The sequence below is a fragment of the Passer montanus genome, unplaced genomic scaffold, assembly GCF_014805655.1.
Source record: "Passer montanus isolate IOZ18808 unplaced genomic scaffold, ASM1480565v1 scaffold7, whole genome shotgun sequence".
Lineage (NCBI taxonomy): Eukaryota > Metazoa > Chordata > Aves > Passeriformes > Passeridae > Passer > Passer montanus.
In genome coordinates, this window is record NW_024372147.1 from 7,497,769 (window position 1) to 7,521,135 (window position 23,367).

The following is a 23,367-nucleotide window of genomic DNA, read 5'->3' on the forward strand; positions in this document are numbered from 1 at the left end:
AAATTGCAATTATCACTTGGCCTGTATCTCGATGCAGGTTTTTGTTAGGTTTATTTTGATCACTATGGGTTGTTTTTTTTTAAACTGAAAATATATAAAACATTTTCAAATCATGTCAAACAACTCTTTTCTGATTGCACTGTGAGAGTCTTTTCAGTCCTGATTTGATTATATTTAAGGTTTAGGGAGTCCTAAAAGAGACTGTATAAGTAGAAAATGTATCCTGAAAATTTGCAGTACCAACATACCAAATTTGCCAATAATGAAGGTTATGTAATTATGAGTGACATACAAGACTGCAATTTCTTATTTTAGGACTACACTAATCCTATGTCTGTCTACTAGATGAATTGAAAATGGTTTTTGAAGTAACTATTCAGCTCCCACATAGACTTTTCAGCTTTTAAAAAGATAGGGGGAAAAAAAAGACCCAACTTGTTTTGCAATGTAGTTGAAAGAGTAATAAAAACTAGCAGACTGAAAAGCTCCAGAATTTATTACTTCTTCCAGAAGAAATGTCTTGCTCTTATTTATACTCACATGTTTTACTTTCTAGCAGTGTTGGCAAGTTTAAATGATAGCCCATCAGGTGGGGAAAAGTGACTTAAAGACATACAAAGCCTAGAAACTAGTGTACTGCTTTTCAGCTTTATTCACACCTGAAACTGCTTAATGGCCTTGAGTCTTCTGCAAAAAGAGGTTGTGCTACTTTTAAGTGTATCAGGTAGATTTTTGTGTGTTTCTTCAATCAGTCTTTGTCAGCAATAAGCATTTTCTTACTTCCAAAACCAGCTGACCTTCTGACAATTTAATCTACTCCAAAGTAGTTTTAAAGATCGCTTTGCTGACAAGAAACACGGCAGCAGCAATCCTAGGTACTCTAGACTAGGTTGTCAGAGAAGAACTTCCAGCTCCAAGGAAGAGACACGGAGTCCTTGATTTGAGAGGAATCAGCATCCTGAATTAGCAGGAGTCTACTGGGATTTCTTAGAAGACTATCAGTGTCTTCCAACATGGCAGGTCAGAATTCTAATCATGTGTTTTTACATCCTGAGAACAACCTCAAAGTCCTTGGTTTACCACAAATAACTTCATGAAAAAGTCACTCTTTCTTACTTGCAACACATATAGAAAATGCACCATCAAGTGCAGGAAAGCATGCAGCATCCTGTTTTATGTAAAAAATTTTTATCCTCCAACTATGATTGCCACACTCTCTCACCTGGCACTATTAAAACGATGATATTCAGAAATCAAGAGAGATCAAATCTATGCAGATAATAGTTTATGGTGGCATTGCATGCATTTTTGAAGGTACTGATCTTGACCCACAATTACAGAATCTGCTGTTTTCAGTATGATACAACAGTCTGGGCTCTATTTTTCATAATGTAATACTTTTGATTTTTCCTCCTTTTTTTAGTTTTTTGTTTTTTTTAACACTTATCAATTTCAAATAAAGGAAGAGGTAGCATATTTAAAACTGTGCTATAGAATCAGTTATGCTAAAATAATTACTTCCAATTTCTTTTAGATTATAGCTAGGCATCAGCAAGAAATTCTTTGTAACAGTTGCTTACTTATCAAGTATTAAATAGGAGAAATGCTCCCACCATCTGCATATAATCAGGGCTTCTGCAAAATATACCCTCTTGCTAGAACAAAATATCCTAGTACTCATCATTTTTAATTGTCAGCAGTTCTAAAGATACCATCAGGAGCCCTCACACAGCTCCAAATCTAAGGTACATGTACACATGTGCACTTGGGCCTCAATGCATTAAAGAAAAGGTAATTTAGAAAGACAGCCTGAACTATAGCATAAACTTTCTCTCTACACTTATGAGTTTAAAGGGCTCCTTCCCTCCAGAGTTGCTGACCCTGGGTTAACCCATTGCCAGAAGACTCTAGTTAGTCCTCTACCAAACAACTGCCTCTTGAGTAATACACATCCCATAAGTCAGCCATTGCTCATCAGCAGCTTTCAGCATTCACAAGTAAGACAAGCAGGAGACTCCTACACTCCCCTGCATACAGATAAAAGGAATTAAGAGAGGAGGCTCATGGCAGTCTAAAATAAACATCCAAACAAACACTAAGACATTTTTCCCATTTGTCCCAGGGAATTTTATCTGGAAAATAAAACCAGAGAATAAATGCAGAGAATCTAATTTCTAATAGAGCTGAATACATAAGATGGAATAACCCACTGAGGAAACCGACTCCTTCCCAAGGATTGCATGTTGTAAAGACTGCAGCAGGATGACTCTTTGGAGAAATAAGCACAACCAACCACAATCTCCTAATGCATATTGTTGCTGGTATGGACAGATATCAGGGGGCTAGTCCAGGAGCTGCTGCAGTCAGGGAAGCCTTCCTCTGAGTCCATGAGGTTAACCATTGCCTTTGCAACCATTTTCCTCCAGAGTCATGGAAGACTGTTAAAGACAGGAAAGCCAAATGGAGAAAAAAATCAGACAGAAAAAGACTGCTAACCAAGCTTTGCGTGCTCTTTATCACAGTCCTTAAAAAGGGACAGCAGCATTGCTTATTACAGTAACCAAAAATAAGTTCTAAAGACACCAGGTTGACGGAGTGTCAAAGAATTTTTTTCTTATCCAAAACTTAAGTTGAATAGCCTAATAATCCTTGCAACAAAAAATAGAACAGCAGAAGCAGCTCTGTTTTCTTCGCCTCAGAAAAGAAAGATGCTTGAGAAGACAGTATATCAACAGAGATATATCCAGGTAAGGAAAGCTGAACTGCACTTTCTCTTCTTTATTCTTCTAATTTTTAGAAGGGTAAAAATTCTGCTCTGTAAAACTAGAGTACAACACACATGCACATTACACATACTTCTGTAAAAAGCCCACATAGAAAATACATGGCGAGGCTGTCAAAAATGGTCTTATATGTCATAATGCAAAATTAATTTGTCACAGCAAATGATTCTTCCTACAGCATTATGATTCAAGTATATTTGCATGCAGTAAGGGCAAAATATACTCTTTTCATGGGTTTGTATATTTATGACAGCCTTGGAAAATGAGAGAAAACCTGGGAGTAGGTCTTTGATATAGACTGTGAGAGAGCAAAAACCACTACACATATGTCTGAGGATAACACTACCAAGGTAAGAGTAAAGCAAAAATACTAGCATTACTCCCACTATGTGATCATTCACACTATCCAGAATGATTTACCGGAATTCCTTTACAGGAAAAATATTGTAAACTTACAGTTTACACTAAGAAATGTATTGTCTTAATTAACCAAGGAAATGAAGTATTTGACTACATAGAGTCTTTAAGCTATCTATCTTGCTTGTGCATCCACTTCCCAGAAATATGTCTTTATCATTCTTGTTTCCTGATTCAGTTGCTTGTAGGATGGATGAAAATTGCAGGAAGAGATATCTGTTGTTGCTAAGTAAAGTCTCCCAGATTTACAACCCACATTCAGGAGCAAACAGGATAAAAGCAACTCCCTCCTCAACAGTCCAATGTCTCTTCTCATAACAAAATAGTGAATAGTGTCATAGTTGTCAAGAGTGCTTTTTGAGATATATTTCAGGTCAACAGTCAATCTAAAGTCAAAGAAGCACTAGTGACTAAGATAGTTTCAACATGCAGGATAACCTTTAGTTTGCAAAAGGATGGTAGAAACCCATGCCTAAAATTTTATCTACTATTTAGCAATTTTAAGTTGTTTCACTGAAGCACAAAATCCACCTTATTTATCAAGAAGTGTTTAACAAAAATATAAATGTTACACTGTGTGAATTATGTTTATTATTCTAATTTGCAGGTTTCCATTCCTTTAAAATAAGACCATCAGAACAGCCTCATAAACAGTGTTTGTACCTGTCGTTAGCTCAAAAGAGATTCAACCTCAAGGGCCAAGACTGGGGTACAACTGCCATCAATATCACTCAGAGAAGAGGGTATGTCACCCATCATATGAATATCAAGAGAATTTTGGTGTTCTATCAGTCCTTCTAATCTTTATAAACCTCATATGACAATACACTAAATTCTATTGCCTACAGACTGCTGTTAGTATGGAGCTGGTTTCCAATAATGCAAAGGAAGGATAAAAAAAATTCTTATTTTATTTCTACCACTGAAGTATTTGAGTTTCAGGAAAATTATGATGATTCCATGCTTATACTCACATGACTGTGTTTGGAAAAAAGCAAATATAACACTAATTTTTAGAAAATGTATTCTGAATTCCTTAGAAATTAGAAAAATATTCAAATACATTGAGATAGGTTAAACTTTTGCATGTATATGCATATTCTGCCTCATACAACAAAAGAGGACTAAGTAGTTTATCACACAAATCATGCTGGGTCATAATAATGGCCCACTAAGCACCATATTTGACTTTCTAAAATTACGAAACACTACACTTTAGAAAAGAGTTGAAGAGATAAAGCAAGAATACCTTATCAATGTTTAATAACTTTCATTGTAAACTATTATTTTATATTATAAAATAATATTTTCATAATATAAAATAATTTAATATTTATATTATTCAGCACTCTCTGAAATAAATGTTTCTACACTTTCTCAAAATTCAGTTGTAGAAGTTCCATATGGTATTACGAAAGCTGAGATACACGGAATAATGAAAATTTATTATGTCTCTTCCAAAGTCACTACTATGCAAAGACAAGTGGAAAATTAGTACTATATGTTAAATTAATCTAGCCAGAATGTAAAAAGCACTGCTACTTTTACTGGAAATTCCAGAACTTTACAAAAGGTACTGCAGAGAAACTTATTTTCATTACTTACTCCTTATTCTCTTCTGACATGTTAGCAGCAATCAGTGTGCTTTGGTATTACTGACTGTAGGTTCATAGACTTCTTCTATGAACATTCTGTACAGTTTAGTATGACACACTTAGTAGTTCTTTATTTTTACACGTGCATGCATATCTGTAAGACTAATAAATCAGATATTTCCATCTAAATACTGAAGACCTTTTGTCTAGGCCAGACAGAGGGATAAGAAAAAGACAGTTCTTCTGCAGGCAATATGCTTACCACCTCTACAACAATTCATTTCTAAACCAAATAATCTACAGAAATTACTCTGATCCAACAGCGAGGCAAGGAATAGTTCTGAGCAAGCAAGAACACCAAGGGAAGCTAACAGAGTCCTTAACTTTCTGCACCATCTCTCTGCCATTTTTGTTCCTGAAATGTCCAAATTTTATCATTAATGCAACTTCAATTCTGCATTTATCTGCTTCTATATTATGAAAAAAAAATGTTTCGCAGCACAGTTCTTGTTTTTAACATCACACAATTCCATCATATATGAGGGGGCACTGAAGTACAAGACAAAACATGTCTGATTAAATATGAAGGAAAAAAGGAAAAGCACGAACACATCTGATATTAAAAAAACACACTAAGTCCTCAAATTTGTCTGTTAGCTAGGATGCAGAAAATTACAAGATGTGGTGGACACAGGTAAGAAATGTTCTAGAGACAAGCTTAACAATTAAAAAGCATCAATCTCATTATCCTTGACAGAACCCTCTCACTGAAAAGAATTGACATAGTGCTTGGTGAAAATGTAACTGGAAGCTTGCTAGAAAAAGACCTGATTTTTTTCAAAAAAGGGCCATTTTGTTCATTATGTTCATTAAAAGCCCCTACATGAGTTCATATGGCATTTACAGTTCTGACTTTGGTCCTTTAAAAATATCTTACAGAAACTATACTCTGTATTACACGAAATACTTCTGATTTTTTATATTTTAATTTATTTGTAGTGCAGTATTTCCCATTCTCACACTTGAGCCTGACTGTCATTTTCCCTGAGCAATACTCAGTTCAGTCAGTAAGCATGCACTTTGTCAAAACCCACAGAAAAGTCACAAGACTAGCTGCAGAACTTAGGCTGAAATTGCTTTCAGAACTAAAGCTGGTATTTCAGATTATTGTCTACCCCAACCAGAACAAACATATACACACCATCATTTTAACTATATATGCCTTTGAACTACAGAATTACCAACTGCAGAAAAAAGTAACCAAGAGCCCTGATCTATTAGATTCAAGTAATTATTAGTAAGATGTCTGCTCTGTCCCAGCAGAGCAGAAAAAACCGAAAACTGATAACCAGAAAGATTACTTTACAGAGAAAACACACAAGTCAGAAGGGCTACATATTGTAGGTGACACTTTTTAACACTGATGTAGCATGAATGCACTTTGTTACAAATAAATCTGCTACATGCTGTAGCTATTGAGTGAAACACAGAAAAAAATGGCTGGGATATTTGGATGTTTCACAAAAAACCGGAGGTTTAAAAATAAAAGCCTCTGATGACCAGGCATCTCCTATTGCCTGAGACGGTCAAGATTATCAAAACCACATTTTTCAGCAGGTTCTCTAGTTAAAGAACCAGGGAGGTAACACACATTCAAGAAGCAAAGGAACTAAAAAAACCTATGTTTCTGGTTTTTACTGCTAGCATTCCAGCACACTTAATTCAGCTTTTTTCCATCATACCCATTCTGACAGCTAGAAAAGGTAAGAGGCATCACATGGCTCTGCTGGTACTAAGATGGGCTCCTGTCAACTAGCTGATCACATGCCATTACACCAGGTACACAACAGTTGCTTTAATTCCACAAGAATAAGGAAAGCAGAAACCATGAGGTCGTGTTTTCCTAAAAAAAGAAAGCTTATCAGAAACATTTATTAAATAGCTGCTACAGCAGAGGAAGGATGCAACTGAGCTTGTAGTGATTCCATATGCTTTGAAGACCCAGAGCACACTTCCTATAATGGATGACATGCACAGCTACATAACACTCATACAGACAACAAATTTCCAGCTAGCTATGAAAAATGATACCTTGCATCACCATGTCTAATGTTGAAGAACGTTCTTTGTCAAATAATTGAGTGTTGCTGGTATCTATTACAAGGTTGCCTAAAAATAATACAAAATGAAAACTATAAAATGGTAAAGATTCCACAACAATTTATATCCAGTCATCTATACGTTTCCAAAGTCTGTACATGAAGGCCAAAGGAACAGGGTATCCCTATGCTCCAGCTATCTAGCTTTTGATATCGAAATGCAAAAATAATTTAATTAGCCAGCTTGCAATCAGATTTGCAGTGAAGCAGTTCTGTGGAGTGGGACCTGTCAGTCCTTCAGGTCAACAAGCTGTCCATGAGCCAGCAGTGTGTCCTGGTGGCACATTAGGAAGAGCACTGCCAGCAGGTTGAGGAAGGTGATCCTGACTCTCTACTCAGCATTGGTGAGGCCACATCTGGATTGCGTGTCCATTTCTGGGTTCCTCACTAGAAGGGAGTCATAGAGCCCCTGGGGAGGGCTAAAACCATGATTAATGTATGTGCATGTTAAAGACATTTTACATCATTGCTCTATCCCTCGAAGATGGGAGAAAAAGTCTTTCTTACAGATTAAATACATAAACAAGCATCAACAAATAATCCTATCTTCTAAACACACGCTCTGTGGTTTAGTCAGAGACAGAAATTTTACCTATTCCAAGTTAAAACTACTTAAACCAAAATACAATCCCTACACAGACACTCTTCTTTAAGAAACAGTGCATTGGTTTTGGTTTATGTATGGTCTACATCAACCTAAGATAACAATCAGTAGGCTCTATCCAGCTAGAGTACATTCACAAAAGCTATGGGCTAACCTGATTTACTCACACTGCCTGTAACATTAAGCATATAAGTAACTGGTCCAACTCCATAGATCACGTCCTTTATCCACAGAACTTAAAAAACAATAGAAGCAGGATACAGAAGCTCTATCCACATATCTCAAAAGTACAACAAATTTAGTATTGACTTTCTTAAGAAAATGAGCTGAAATCCTGAGATGGTGACTTCCTTCAATAAATTAAAGACTGTCACTATTAGAAACGGACATAAACCCCGCAATTACGCATTCATTTCTTCCTTACTTCAACTAACAGTAAGTGACATTGCCCACAAGGAACAAACAGCACCTAAATCCACACAAGGAGTTCACCTAATGAACACAATGCTGCACTGGCTTCTTACTAAATCCTTACTATGCAGACTTTTATGAATCCATTTTGTCTTATAAATCCTGTATCTTAAAGTGCTCAACTGTCTGCTCATGACACCTTACCACAGTCTAGTCAAGGTCAATCATCTGCAACATATAAGAAATAAGGGTGCTCCCATAAAAATATGACTGCACAAGAAGTCTAGAAAAGCAGTCCAACTTTCATGTTGGATATGCACAATATATAAGCATGGCTTTGTGTGAAAAAAGATGCCTATGTAATTGCTCTTGAGTTACTATTGCCTGTGGTGAATGCATTCACTAGTGATGGAAGGGGACTTACATGTATGCAATTACATGCATGGCAAGAAAGTGTTCTTTCCTACATAAAAATAAAAAATGCAAACCCACAAAATAATTGCACATGATAATTTGTTGTTATAGCTTCAAACAGCAAAAAAGAGGTGACAATGAAGTGAGAAGAACAGGCATGCAATTTTAACTGGCAGATATAAGAACACATGTAACACAGCTACTGGCAACATTGCCTATAATACACCAATGGAGATTATGGTCAACACAAGGACTTACACAGAACAAAACAATTTGCTGCTGTTGAAATTCTGTGATAGCAGTCTTCATGGTATTGCCACAAAATGGGCTTACATTGTGATCCATTGGGAAAACACATTTTTTTTAATGCTGACAAAAACAAAGTCAGAATAAAACTTTCTATGATGTCTTGATTCTTAAATTAAAACAAAAAATCATAGTCACTTACAGAAAGTGTTAAATCACAGCAAAGGGCTAATTATACCATACTAACTTCCTTTTGTCTAGTATAAAAGGACATTTTTTTACTTTGCCTGGCTGAGTGTAATAGCCTATGAATTATGAGATCAAAGCAGCAAACTGTATGTTTTCTAAAGTAAGAGTTTCCTTCACCAAGTTTTACACTTACTACAGCTGAAAGAGCTGTGTGAAGGGATCAGCACTAAACCCAAAGGACAGGCTGTGCACAGCAAGAAAGAGAGCAACTCCCTCGTGCTTTCTGCAGGTCACTACCAAGGACCATGTTAGCAGATCCACACCAGACCCTTAACAGGCAGCTCTGCTGCTACCAGTAATTAGCTTGGACAGCTCTGGCTCCAGGAGTAGCAGCAAGGCTACACCATAATGAGCTCAGCTGGGATTAGCAGGACAGGGCAGGGAACCAAGAGAGCTGAGGCATTCTGCATTGCGTATGTATCACAGAGATCAAACAAGGATGGCTGGCTAGGTTATCCCCTCACCACCTCATTCCAAAAATGAAGCATGGCAGTGTGTAAAATACAGGCTAATGAAGAGCGACACCTCCAACAGATGAGAGCCACATTAATTAACACAATCCCTAGATCATGGAATACAGTTTCTGTTAGTGCTAGCAAACTTGTAACTTGTCACTGATTTAAGGGGGAGAGAGAAGTAAGAAAAAAAAAAGAGCTGATGTTTTCCTTTTCTGCTTTTGGTAGATGTTTTTATAATGGAATTTTGCACGGAATTCCTCTTGTATGGCTGTGAAGCACTTCAGAAAAAAAACTAATATGTTTCCTTACTTAAACACCATTTAAGAAACAAAGTCACTTCTCAATCAGCAGCTTTTTTGTACTCCCTTTTGAAAAAAGCCAGTTCATCCCACATCACATCAGGATCCTCTTGACAAAGCTGACAGGAGCCTGTATGCTGGTATCTGCTTTTACTATTTTCAAGGCTGTCTATGAGTTAAATAAGGTTGTTTGTTTTCAAATATCTAAATGTTTTAAGAGAACCAGAATAAAAGCACCCCTGCTCTCAGAAAGTACAGATTTTCAAGTACAGCATCCATTGAATCTGAATTTTGTATGAAGCATACATTCTGAGGCATGAAATCCTAGCTCTGGTAATAAAGAGAAGTTCAATTACATCGTTTCAGACAGATATTGTGCTGGTATGACACCAAGTCTCCCAGGTGACGCAGCAGAATAGTGTCACCCATGTTCCGACAACATTACTTTAAATACTGATATGAGAAAGAAGTTGTAAAAATTATCACATAATCTCTTGAAAATTAAGGGAGAGTCATCAGCTCCCCTAACAACCCAGCAAGCCAATCTGGAAGTTGCAACTAATGCCCACTCGAAATCACACTGTTGTTCCACAGTTTAATAAAGGAATTAACTATCTATGGACAAGATGATATATTAAGAAAAAACATACTGACTTTAGAAGCACAGAAAAATAAAATTAAAATATTTAACTGTTTTTCTGTCCTTAAAATATTTTTAGGTATTTTAATTCTGTCAAAGATAAAAATTGCATTAAAAAATCCTTTATGTAATCAATTTAAACTCTGCAATCCAAATTCCTACTGGGCATAGAAATAAACTCTCAGACAATGTGGTAACCTCCTAAGGCCCCCATCATCTTTGCAGTCACGTACATCAGTGCAAGTGGTATGTACACTGACAGGTGGATTAGGTCCCATCAGCTGCCATCTCAATAACAGATATTAATCTATGAAGAATATGGAGAATGGGGTCCTCCATCACTTAAAAAGGTTCAGAAATGCCACATAAGCACCTGATACTGAGTTCTTAATGCACAATTTACATTATAGCAGCACTATACAGCTTTTTGAGATACCAAAATAACAGAGTCTTATTGTTACAGACTGCTTTTATTTGTGTCTTATCTACTTTCCTTTGTTTAAGAGTATTAAAAATGAAAACCAAACCTCCTTTAATGTGGCTTCATACAAATCTAACCTGGTAACAAAGATTATTGAAACCCTGTTATTTTCATCTCATCTTAAACAGAGATGAAAAAATTAGATGACTAAGTGAAGACTGAGAATTATATTCTTGCTAAATACATTCATTATAACACAAGCTCATCTCATTTACTTTAAACAGAAGTCAGTTTTGTCTCTCCCTTTTCTTTTAAATTGTTTTAACTATCAGAACCAGAACACCCAGTGCTTCACTGTATATCAAGTTTAAGATTTTAATGTCTTTATCTAGTTCATTTTTTTTTTATCTTGTTAGCCTTGGACTCTCAGTGGATATGAAAGCCTGTGTAGGTATTAGACACAGAATTAAATAATTTCATTGAATTTAGTAACTATCATCCTTAAGTCACTTCCAGATTGCACTAAATTTAAAACAATGAACTAAAAGAAAAAAAATTCCACATTTTTCCTAAAAAAACCCCAAAACCTTTTAATTATAATTTACTCAAATATATTTGCCTTTATGCTTAGGTATTTCAAAAAATGTTGTACTTCACTATTGTTTCCATCCACTCCTTTTTTTCCCCTTTTTTAAAGACAAACCGTTCCTACATAAATGCTAGTATTTCAAAGCAATGCAAATCTACTAAGATAGGCTGTAGCATTACTTATATGTAAAGAACAGTTTATCATTCACAGAAGGATGCTTTATGTCACCCCAGACTCTGAATAGCTACCAGTTTTGCAGCATTTTCTGTGACTCTCTTTTTCTTCAGAGAGAGATAAAGTTAAGGTCAAGATTAGTCAGTATTGTTCTAATTGCAAAAATAATTATTTTTAGTAAAACACACAAGTGTTTACTGAGCTGTTAGGTGCATGCTAAAGCCCTGCTAAAACCACAAGGAAATTACTTTCTTGAAACAAGTCCTGAAAAACAGCAGTGCTTGATAACTGAACTGCTAAGAAATGCTTTCATTCCTCCAATTGCAGCTGTTTACCAAAATATCTGTCTGCTAAGGACTTAAAAAAAGAAGAATTTCTGCATAAAATTTTCACTGTTCTGTATAGAGCCTAAGGGACAATGATATACAGAATGTTCATTATGCAAATTTTATGTGGTAAAGTCTTTCCTCTTTCCATTAATGAAGATATATTACTGCATTTTTTGTAAAATTATCAGAAATAATTTATTTTAAAAAAATTTAACAGATGAAAACACCCTGCTTTCATGCACATATTATTTTACTTTTCTCCTAGAAGGAAGGAGATTTTAGCCTCAGTTAATATATGAATCCCTAAATGTTAGAGAGGGTATTATTTCCATATTTTAATGAATAAAACTATTTCTAAAAACTATTTGAAACATAATGAGCAACTGCTGTGTTACAGAAAATTAAAAACATACAGTCAACAAAACAAATGAGTGAGGAATTAGACAAAATAAGTAAGCAGTCCTAGCTGACCTTTGTCCAGTACTCAGGCTCTCAATAAAATAAGTCAAGGTGTCAGCTGAATATATTTCCTCTTGGCTTCAACTAGAATTTTTCTCACGTGGGTTAAGCTGTGTATTCTGCTGTAACAAAGGATAGTCTTGATCACCACACAGTAGCTTCTTCCTTCAAATCACATTCTCTTTTGAATAACTATGTAATACTTCTGTTCAGATTTCATGTCTAAGGAAAATGTTTTAATGAGCTATGTAACTTACCTGCTATTGCCCTCTTCCCACTGCTTTAATTGCTCTTTTAGCACTCTGTAGTTGGGCTGTAACATCTGCAGCCTTTCTTCATGTTTTCCATAGGCTGCTCTTAGCTCATAAGATTCTTGAGACTCTATGAAACCAGAAAAACAAAATCAGAGTTGGACAAAATATAAGAATGTTACACAGATCACATGAAACAAAGGTTCTCTTTCAGCAACTACTATGAGACTCAGAAATCTAAATAGAAAAATCAGGACTCACAGTCCTTGAAGTCAAAGTTTTCTTATTACTACTTTGGAAAATTCAGCTGATTTTGCAATTCACTTAAATATTATTTTCACGCTGCTGAAAGTTTTAAGAATTTACTACCAAAATGCCAGCTTTTATGTGGTGAATGCATAAGCCTAATACATTTTAAAACACATACGCTGAAAAAAGATTGTTGGCACTGTTTTTTCATTCAAACTAGTTTCTTTCCTTTTTTTCCCAATGGAAAACTGATCTATGTATTTTCAAGGGAAATACTGGCCACATGAAAAAACCTTACATTTAAATGGTTTCATGATTTCCTTACATAGTAAGTTGTTTCTGTAAATATATATAAAACTGCAACATCCAGACTTTGTCCTCTAGTAATGCAGCAAATAAGAAATAAAAACAATTTTTAAAATATCTTTTATATAATCAAAACCATACAAAAAATGTACAGAACAAAAAGTAAAATACACCTTGATTTATATTACAGGATAACATCATGTAAGCTTAAAACCAGACTTTCCTAAATGACAATACAGCTCTCTGGAAAAAAAAAAAAACACTAAGAAGAAACATTTCACACTAAAATGCAAGTCAAACTCTGGCATACACTAGTAAAGAATTCACCAGCAAAGAATTCATTATGCTGTAGCAAAATCTGCAGTCAGAACTTTGTTTTCAGTTCAATGGGAGCTCTGCTTGTAGAGCAACTACAGAACTAAATAAATTGGAATACCTTATTTACACTGCTTATATGTTAGGAGGACTTTTCAGCATTAATCAATAAATTAGACATACCAACAGTCAGAGCTGCTACAATAAAAATTGAATCCCACTATAAAAACATGGCAAGGGTTTCCAGAGTATTCATAACTACAAAGTACCTATACTAAGCTTGGCTTATCAAATGTAGCCCCGCTTTCATGATGCACAAAGTTGAAAGATACCACCTAAAGCTTCAAATGGTACTATATACAAAATTTCAGTAGGTGTCTGGAAGTGACTCAGGAAACAAAAAATATGTAGGAACACAATCAAGTCCAAAGTTCTACCACTACATACTTTACCAAAGTGGAGGTGGTAGGTTTCCTTTTCCTGAAACAACCTCTAAATCAAATACATTTATAAATTTTGAATTGCTAAAAAAGTACTTTTAACTGGTTTTAAGTGACTCATGTAAATACTACAATGATATTAAAAACAATCACATAAAGAGCAATATAAATCTTAGACTAAGAACATAGAGACCATTACCAAGCTTTGCAAGAGAAAATTTTCACAAGAATACAATTACAGATATTGTGATTTCAAGAGAAGTTCATGAAACAACTGTTCTGAGATTGTTTGATACTGCTAGCAAAAACTGGTCAAGTCTGGCAGGGTACTAGAAAATAATGTCTTCAATATAAATCCTCAGAAGCTTATTAGTGTAAATGCCCTTTCAGAGATGCAGCCAACTGTAGAATTTGGCCTTTCCTATTTATGAATTTGCATTTTTCATTATTACTTACCTGTTCTATTATCCATTCTGTTACAGTTATTGCCTTCCCTTATCAGTTCTGCCCTTGCAGAAATAGAAATTAGGCACTTAACTGCCCTAATTAATCTCTCTATTGAATTAAGCACTTCAGGACTTAAAATATTTACTGGAATTTCCATAATTTGTTACATTAATCTCTGTCTGAATTATGTTATATTTCATAAATAAACTGTCTCACACACAGTTTTGTATATATTCATAGACATGGGACAGAGCAACCATCTCTAGCAGTGCTGGACTTCCAGATTATTCTCCAGCTGCCCACTGTCATCCATAGTACTTCCCATGCAATAATGAATAACAGTAACACAAAGTTCAGTCTGCAGGAGGAAAAGCAGATTGAACTGCCTATGCCTTTTTTCCTTTTTGCAGGCTGCTCAGACAAGTCAAAAGATTCTAATCACTAATTCAAATTGTTATTGAAGTTGGCCTTCTATTACAGTAAAAAGGAAATTTTAAAAATTACACTGATTCAATTATTTGACTGTGCTTAGGCTTACAAGATCTGAGGCCCCTAATAGTTAGAAAAATAGTTTTTTCCAACACAGTTATGTGGATATGATGCAATGTTCATCCATTTTCAGTATTTGAACACTATACATGGAGTAGGACTGTGTATGAAATAAGAGGTAAACGTGAGTGTGGTCTTGCTGACACAAACCAGTATTAAGGTGGCCCTAAAGACTGGTGTGCACATTCTAGTTTTATTTACCTCCAAAAATTTTAGAACCTAAAAAGGATGAGAAAACTCAGAAGGAGAAGCTCCTCTTGGTTTTGAGACCTTTCCAGTTAAAGCCAGGATTATCTCCCCTAGGTTACATCAGCGATCACAGCTCTAGAAGCAATACAGGAGAAGATCAATGTACTCTTTGTTTGTATCAAATACCTACTTCTCAACAATCAAACTCTTACCCACTTCTTAAAGACCCATAGCAGATTGAAGTACATATGCTTTGGACCAATCCAAATAGCAGCTTAATAATTGGTTATTTAAAAGCAAAAAACCCCCTCTTATTTATTTAGATGTTCTCTTCCATAACCAAGGGTGCAATCAGACATGCTCTGTTACTTTTTAGTATGCCCAGAAACAAAGCCAATTCTGTGTAAAAACTCTGAATTTAAATGATCATCCCATTTATGGATGAAGCAATGAAGATACTAAGAGTGAACTTTTCTTGTTAAGAAATGAGTCAGCTGCGAGAACTGGAAAAACCTGTGAATGGTTGACCTTTTCCGCTCCTTTGCAATACCGACTGGGGCAGGGGCATTCCTGAAAACCCCAAAAATAGACCTGTTCTTTTTTATTTTTTTTAATGTTACCAATTTTTTGAAAGTACTAATGTATAAAGTCACCATTTCATGTTCTAGACATTATTAGTGTGTGTGTATTGACAGAGCAACCATTTTTCTGAGCAAGAAAATTTCAAGTAATCATATTAACAACAGTTTGTTTGAAGAGGCAGTAATGAAGGACCAGTTCTGAAAATGTGGGTCAAATCCATTTTTCAGTACTGGAAACAATGCCTGAGAGAAGGCTAGCATTAAGAAATCACAGAATAGCAACAGAAATGTTCTGATATTAACTTTATGACTGCTTAGTTCACTGTCATGCCAACAGTAGCCTCATTGAAATATGAATGTAGTGCCACAACAGTGTTAATTATGATGGCCTGGGCCTCTACAGCTTCTTTTCAACCCAGTAAAGCATTCTGCAAAACAAGCCATGTAGATTTTCAAGAGTAAATGCAAGAAGTTAATGTGTTCACTTTCAAGGGGAGTTTTAGCCCTTAAAGACATCATGGATGTCTGTGATAGAGATACCATGCCTGTAACATCATAAAGCTGCACAAATTTTTAATTTATACTTTAAATAGAAGATAAGCAAAGGCACTATGGTGAATGGTACAAATTATTATATGAGGTTATTCACAGACAGTTGTTTCTCTTCTGCATCTGCTTTCCTTCACTCCTCCTTCCAGAAGAAATGTGTAGCTCTCTATCATTTAAGGCAATAGCCATAGACACTGAAGTGTGTTTTGCTTCCAAGAACAGAACAGCTGCAGCCTACAGTTCCAGAATAATCTGCAACATCAGCGTCAGGCAGGCCAAGTAAGAGTAATGGACAGGAAGCCTCCCAAAGGCCAGTTTCTCAGGTTTAGCTGGTGGTACATACCATAGAATTCTCAACAGAGAGAAAAAACAAAACAAATTAATATTCTGTCTCCCAGGAACAAGACAACCTGGAGACTGAATCTGAAGTCTAAATAACCTCTCCTGTTCATATACTCTACATATGTTAAGACAATACTTTAAATTCTCCCAAGTATACAGATGGATGAACTGTGGCATTTTGCTGAAATATACTTCCCACTTACAGTTTTTCTAAAATTAACTTATCACTATGGTTGGTAGAACTTCCAAATTTTTTCACTTATAGAACTTTTATCACAAGACGTTCAATACAACCAATTCTCCTTTAGGCGACACATACTTGAAAATACCCTTCAAATTCCATAACTGAACAACGATAAGCAACACAAAAAAGAGAAGGTGAGGGAGGAAAGGGAGGAGAGGAAAGAAGAGGATGATTTTTAAGTGTTTAAGAAAATATGACTCAGGGTTTGCATTTTGTGTTCAGAGGTGCAATTTTAAACCAACAGTTTGTTCAACAGTTACTGTATGTCTGTAGCAAAATACCAAACCAACAAAAACACAGCTACAAAAATATGTGAAACAGGGACAAAATGAGCAATTGTGAAACAAGCTCAATTAAGAATTTCTACAAAGCAGGATTGTTGTTTTTTTAAACATCTTTTAGGCCAGGATCTTTCAGACCAGCAACTAACTGAACCATAACTTAAACAGTTTCCAGGGGTCAAACTTTTTTAAGTTACTGACTTCAGCATTTTAAAGTGTGGCTTTATTGTACAGAAAAGTAGTCTTTGTACTTTCAGTGCTTCTACTTTCTAATTTGCTTCATATGAACACATTAATTTCTCAGAATATATATACTCAAACACAAACGTTGAAAATGTATTTAACAAGTGTGTGTTATTGATGACAGCTCAATTAAGCTTCCACAGGACTACAAGATTACTCACGCTGTAAAGCAAAAAGGTAAACTAATGGAGAGTACTCTGATGCAAAGAGATTACAGTCCATAAAAGTATGTGTATTTTTAATTTTTAAAATGTCTGTTTGTTTTGGTATATCTTTATCTATGCAAGCTTATAGCTAGCAGGCTTTTTATTTATTTTTATTTAATGTTCACCTTTAGCTGTAATGTCTTCTCTAAGTTTTCAATCTTCCTCTCAGCTATTTTAAGCTTTAGTTCCTCTGACTCTCTAAAAGAGCTCTTTGGGGACAGAGACCTTGAACATTTCACAGGTGGTTCCTGGAGAATAAAACAAGGACATGGTTGAACTAGTTGGAACACCGGATTATGAAAGACATGCAGAATTAAAGAAGAAGTAATTTTGAATACTAATAATGAATTATAAAAAAAAAAATCTGCATGGAATACCAGAGAAATAACAAGCAGAATTACCACAGCGCTACCACTAAAGGTTTCTCTGTGACTCGTTAATGAGAATATTCATTTACATTTACATTGTTTCTTTCAGAATAATGATGTCCCATTAGGGAAGACTAAAGGGTTATAGACTCAGAAATGCAAGAAACCTCATTACAAAGGAGGGGATAGAGGCTGGTCTAATTGCTCTATAAGGGTCCAAGGTTACACTTGATAGGACAACCAGAAACAAGAGGGAAAGGATTTTTTTCCCTTTGAAATAGTTTAACACACTGTGAAGTTGAAGGAACAATATGCTTGAGGAATATAAATACAACAGACAGTAGATCTTATACCATAATGACCATATGGTCATTAACTATAATGTGACTAACTAGAGACAAGAATATGTGTTTATATTATGTACAGCTTCATACAGCAATCTGGAGAAAGAGTATGTGAAAGTAACACTTAAACTGGGCAGCTTTCTTGTTCACCCTATGTCATATGTCCTTATGGCAGAGAAAGAAAGGCCTCATAAAATTATACTTTCAGATTTTTGGAATAACTTTGGTTAAGAACAGTGAAATACCAACACACACTTAATGCCAATCAGACAAAATACAGTTGTGCCAACACATAAAGTCAAACAGAAACTTAAGGTAAATTGTGGTTATTCTTGTTGCATTATGCCACTTTATCTGGGAAAACACTGATATATAATAAAAGGGATAAATTCTTCTTCAATACTGTAGATATCAATATTTCACTAGTCCATTAAATTAATTTAATCTTGAAGAGTATCTTAATTAGCAACTTATATTTTTATCTTTGACCACTATCTTGCAGCATGAAATATTTATAAGACATCATATACCATTTTCATTTTAAATAATATGGATTTCTAAAAAGAAGAAAAAAAAAGTATCACAAAATACCAGAGAACTGCAGCATCTCATATTTATATTTATATTTATATTTATATTTATATTTATATTTATATTTATATTTATATTTATATTTATATTTATATTTATATTTATATTTATTAATGTAAATATTTCCAATATGGTTTTGTCATTTGATTTCAGGATTCTTTTACTTATGACAGATACCCGAAAGAGACATGAGAAAGTTCAACAAACAATCAAGCAAAATTTTTTTTAGAAAAAGTGTTACCCTCATAAAAAACCCCAACCAAAATCAAAACCAATCCAAACAAAACAAAAAAAAACAACACCAAACCAAAAAAGCATAACAACCCAAAAACCAAAACAATTCAAAACCAAAGAACCCCAAGAATAAACCAAACCAAACACCCACACACCGCACTCCCCCCTAAAAAAAAAACCAAAAAAAAAACAACCAAAACAAAACAAACAAACAAACAAACAAAAACAACAAAAAAAAACCCCAAAAAAACAAAAAAAAAAACAAAAAAAAACCAACAAAACACCAACCACCAAAACCGAACCAGAACTAACATCTGGAAAGAATTTTAGTGCATTAAAATCCAAATACAAAAAATATAATCATCTTCAAAGTCCTAGATTTTGTAAATAAAATGAAGAGCTTTAAAAAAAAAGCAACCAAAACCCAACCTACCTTCTACATTCGTCAATCATTATATACAGTCATAGTATATGTATGACTGTACTATGCATTATTTTTCAATAATTATTTTCTAGGTAAACTTTATCCTGTTATAGAGAAAATTTGGAATATACACAGGTTCTCTGAAGTCAGAAGTAGAAGGTCAAAGCACTCGGCTGGCTGCCGAAGTGCAGGACAACAAAGGAAAAGGAGTGGACAAGGAGTGGACCAACCAGCACCAGACTTTTAAGAATTAATAGGCAGAGATAACCTGAGAAGGAACAGAGAAAAGAGAAGAAAAATACAGAAAAAGAAAATTCACTGTCTTGCTAGTCTAGTCACAGCTGATCAGATACAATGAGTACCTGAGACTTTTTATATATATGTGTATAGATACATATATATATTACACACACATACAGAGTTATTTGGGAATGTGCCAGAGCCAAGGAATATGAAAAAAATGATAAAACTTTAGCTACTTATGGATACTGAAATGATTCCCTGTGACTGTGGATGGGATTGGTGATATGTATTAAGAACATTCTATTACTTTCACCCTTTTAGTGATCAGACTAAAGGTCTGTGGAGAAAGGGTGCTGGATCTGGGCTTTTCAGTGGCACATAGGTAGTTTGCGCTCAATCTTTGCTAAGGAGGTAAAGAGTTCTATCAAGACAAAGGAGACTGTGTAAAATACACTATAATTGGATTGCCTGGGGCTGCTGCAAAACTCAGTTTGAAAGAAGGCATCTGTAAAAATCTTCTCACAAGTGCAAACTTTACTGCTCTTGCTGCTGTCAAATATAAACATTAAATTTTTAATTCAGTCCTCAAATTCTACAGAAAAATTTTAACGTACCTCTATTAAATATATACTGAAATGTATATAATGTTTCAAAATGTAATGTTTCAAAATTTTTATGCATGTTTAGGAGCAAAAAACCCCTCCAATCTTATCAGTGAAGATTGTTAATCCAAGTCAGTAAAGGAATTCAGATCAGAATATTTTTCATTGAATGTTCCCTAAACATTTTTACTGAAGACTAAACTAAATAGCAGAAAACTAGAAATAAACAGAGTCTCTAGTATATAATATATATGAAACTTTGTGACAGAAGATTTAGCATAAAGAAATAGCAGGTAAGTGGATGAGACACACATTAACTGATAATGGAGACACACACAAGCAGAAAAAGAAAATAGGCCTATTTCTAGACAACTTTCTATTACCTGTCTGCACAATGAAAGACACCATGGGATGAAACTGAAAATAGTCACGTTCTTGAATTCAACGGGTTTCGTGTTGAATACAGTGCCAAAACAAGCCAAACAAGCAAACCCCCAAAACAACCAACCAAAAAAAGTAAAGAAAACAAAACAAAACAAAAAAAACACAAACCAAAAAAAACCCAAAAAAAACCCAAAAACACCAACCAAAAAACCCAAACCAAAGTAGGAAAGTCAGAACTCCTCCTGTAATGTCTTAGGAGTACTTTTTCTGTACAGGCTTGATATCAATGACTGCCAAGATACAGCTCTGAGGACAGTGGGCAGAAATCTTAAGGTCTTTATCAACTGAAGAAACAGAAACATAGTTTAGACTGAACCCAAGACTGACCAGATAGAGGTGGGGGTTTATAGAAAGAAAAATGGTAAATTCTTGATTTGCTATGTTTCAACAGGAACTTTACTAGTACTGCAAAGTTAACACATATCTTTCAGTATCCTGGCACTAGAGACTGAGAAGAATGATACAGAATGTACATGAATAAAAGGCAATTCTAACTCCCATGCACCATACCATGGAAAAGCTTAGCTACAAGAAAACCACAAAAGCATATTGAATTAGCCAGCAGACACATGAATGGCAGTTTAATCAGCTAACAGAAATCATCTATTGCTCACAAAGTTTAAGTTCCAAAAAGAGCTCTAGGAAGGTCAAGTACTGACTCCTAAGTCTTCATACTCAACAGCATTCAGGTACACCACTTTTCACATAAACAGAATTATGATTGTGACAACTGCCTCTAAATGCACACTTAACAATAGCATGAAACAGGACATCACAACCACATTTAACAAAGCTTTTAAACACCTCTCAAAGAATAAGCTGTTTCTTTTACTCAGAACAACTCTAGGCAAGGGATGTAGATTTCTGCAACTCACAAAGAAACCAACACAAGGCTATAGAAGCATCTATGCTGTTGCATATATAAACAGAGCCGGAAGCATGCAGTCATGTGGCCATACATCTCAATTTATTGCAGTAGTGCCAAATTTCTGTTTGTACCATGCTCTTCTTTTCAACACCTTTCCAACTATTCCTTCTTTCAAAGCCTTTGAAACCATTTTAGAGCAGTAAGTCATTAAAGCAGTGTCATTCTGATCAGAAGTGATTCCATGCTCATTTCTTTTTTGTATCCTGGGAATGTACGTAAGGAGGAATGAAGGGCAGCACAACAGTCTTTCTAAAGTCAAAAGGATCATCTTTTTAAAACAAACATTGAATATCCCACATGCTCTTCCTGTCAAATCATGCACTAATGGCTTCTGACAGTAATGATTTTGTCATAAAAGGCTGAAAAACAAGGGAATGAGAAGATATTTCACTGAAAAGGAAAAGGGTAAAGGGTAAAGCACTACCACAGCAATACTGCCTTCTCCATTTTAGAAAATCCAGAGTATTTCCACAATTTCACTTACTGTGTTGCCTTTGTACAAAGGAGCTTGTCAATTGAGTTCCCAAAGTTTTAATAGAAACTTGTGTGCTCCTGTGAAAAAGTGAACATATCAAACAGCTTTGACTATTGAAAGAGCGTGACTCAGACCTATATATCAAAACAGGAAGAGATTTTCTACAATAGGCTTTAAAATTTGTATTTAATTTTACTCAAGGCAGTGTAATTGCTTTATTTTGACACAGTTCATGATGAACACAGCAATCTCATTTACTTTCCCCTGAGGAAACAGAGAAAGACACTGTGGAGGGCTAACCTTGGCAAAGGGTCAAACACCCACTCAACTGGTCTCCCAGTTTCCTTCCCCACTGGACAGGAGAAAACAGGATGATAAAGCTTGGGTGTTTACCACTCAGCATGATGGGCTGACTCAACATGAAGAAAATCTATTTCAGTTATTGTCACTTAGAATATATTTAGCTTGTAAGAAATAAAGAAAAAAAAAAATTAACACCATCTTCTGTATCCAAAAGAAGCTCCCAGCTTCCCAGGCATAACTTCATTCCATTGCTCCTGACTCTTTTAACATCTGCTGAGCCATGCAAGCAGAAGGTTCACAATCAATGCTTAACAGCTCCCACTGGGCCATTCTTTCCTCCTCACACTTTTCTCTTACTCCCACACACAGCCTCTTCACAGGCCTGAGTCCTTCAGGATAAACCTATTCCACAGCAGGTCTTCCATGGTCTGTGTAGACCAGTTCATGTAAGAGAGGAACCTGCCCCAGCATCTTCTCCCCTCCACAAGCTGTGGCTTCCATGAGCAAATTTCCACTGGCTCTGGGCTCCTCCACAAGCTGTATTATTGACATCTGCTCCACAGTGATCCTCTCCCTGGGCGGCAGAGAAATAACTGTTTCCAGCACATGAAGCTACTCCTTCCTCTCCTCCTTCCTAACCTTCACATTTGCCAGGCTGTTTCTTACCTTGTGTTCTTCAGTCTGTACTGCCTGTGTAGCATTTTGTTTTTTATTAAGCACATTTTCACAGAAATGCCCACCACATGCTCCTGAAGAAATGTTCTAAAGTGTATCTTTTCCCAAAACTAACATACAGTATAGATCATTAAAAAAGAACAAGCTATACATTTTTTAAAGAAAATGTTATGAGATACCATATTCGGATAAACTACAAGATTTCAGACTAAATGGACATGATGGTCCACCCTTGTACATTATTTATACCACTCAGAATCACATTCACCTTTGAAACCTTGTTAACAGTTTCCCATA

The 23,367-nt window shown here is 35.3% G+C and overlaps 1 protein-coding gene across 1 annotated transcript in view; it reads right to left on the reverse strand.

Moving 5' to 3' along the window:
• Positions 1–23,367, reverse strand: part of CNTLN (centlein) — a 177,768-nt gene that overhangs the window by 76,258 nt on the left and 78,143 nt on the right. Inside the window, exons 11-13 of the mRNA XM_039730006.1 lie at positions 17,629–17,687; positions 12,505–12,630; positions 9,689–9,800 (exon numbers count right to left, since the gene is read on the reverse strand). Coding sequence (XP_039585940.1) covers positions 9,689–9,800; positions 12,505–12,630; positions 17,629–17,687 — 297 coding nt within the window. The remainder of the gene's footprint in view (positions 1–9,688; positions 9,801–12,504; positions 12,631–17,628; positions 17,688–23,367) is intronic.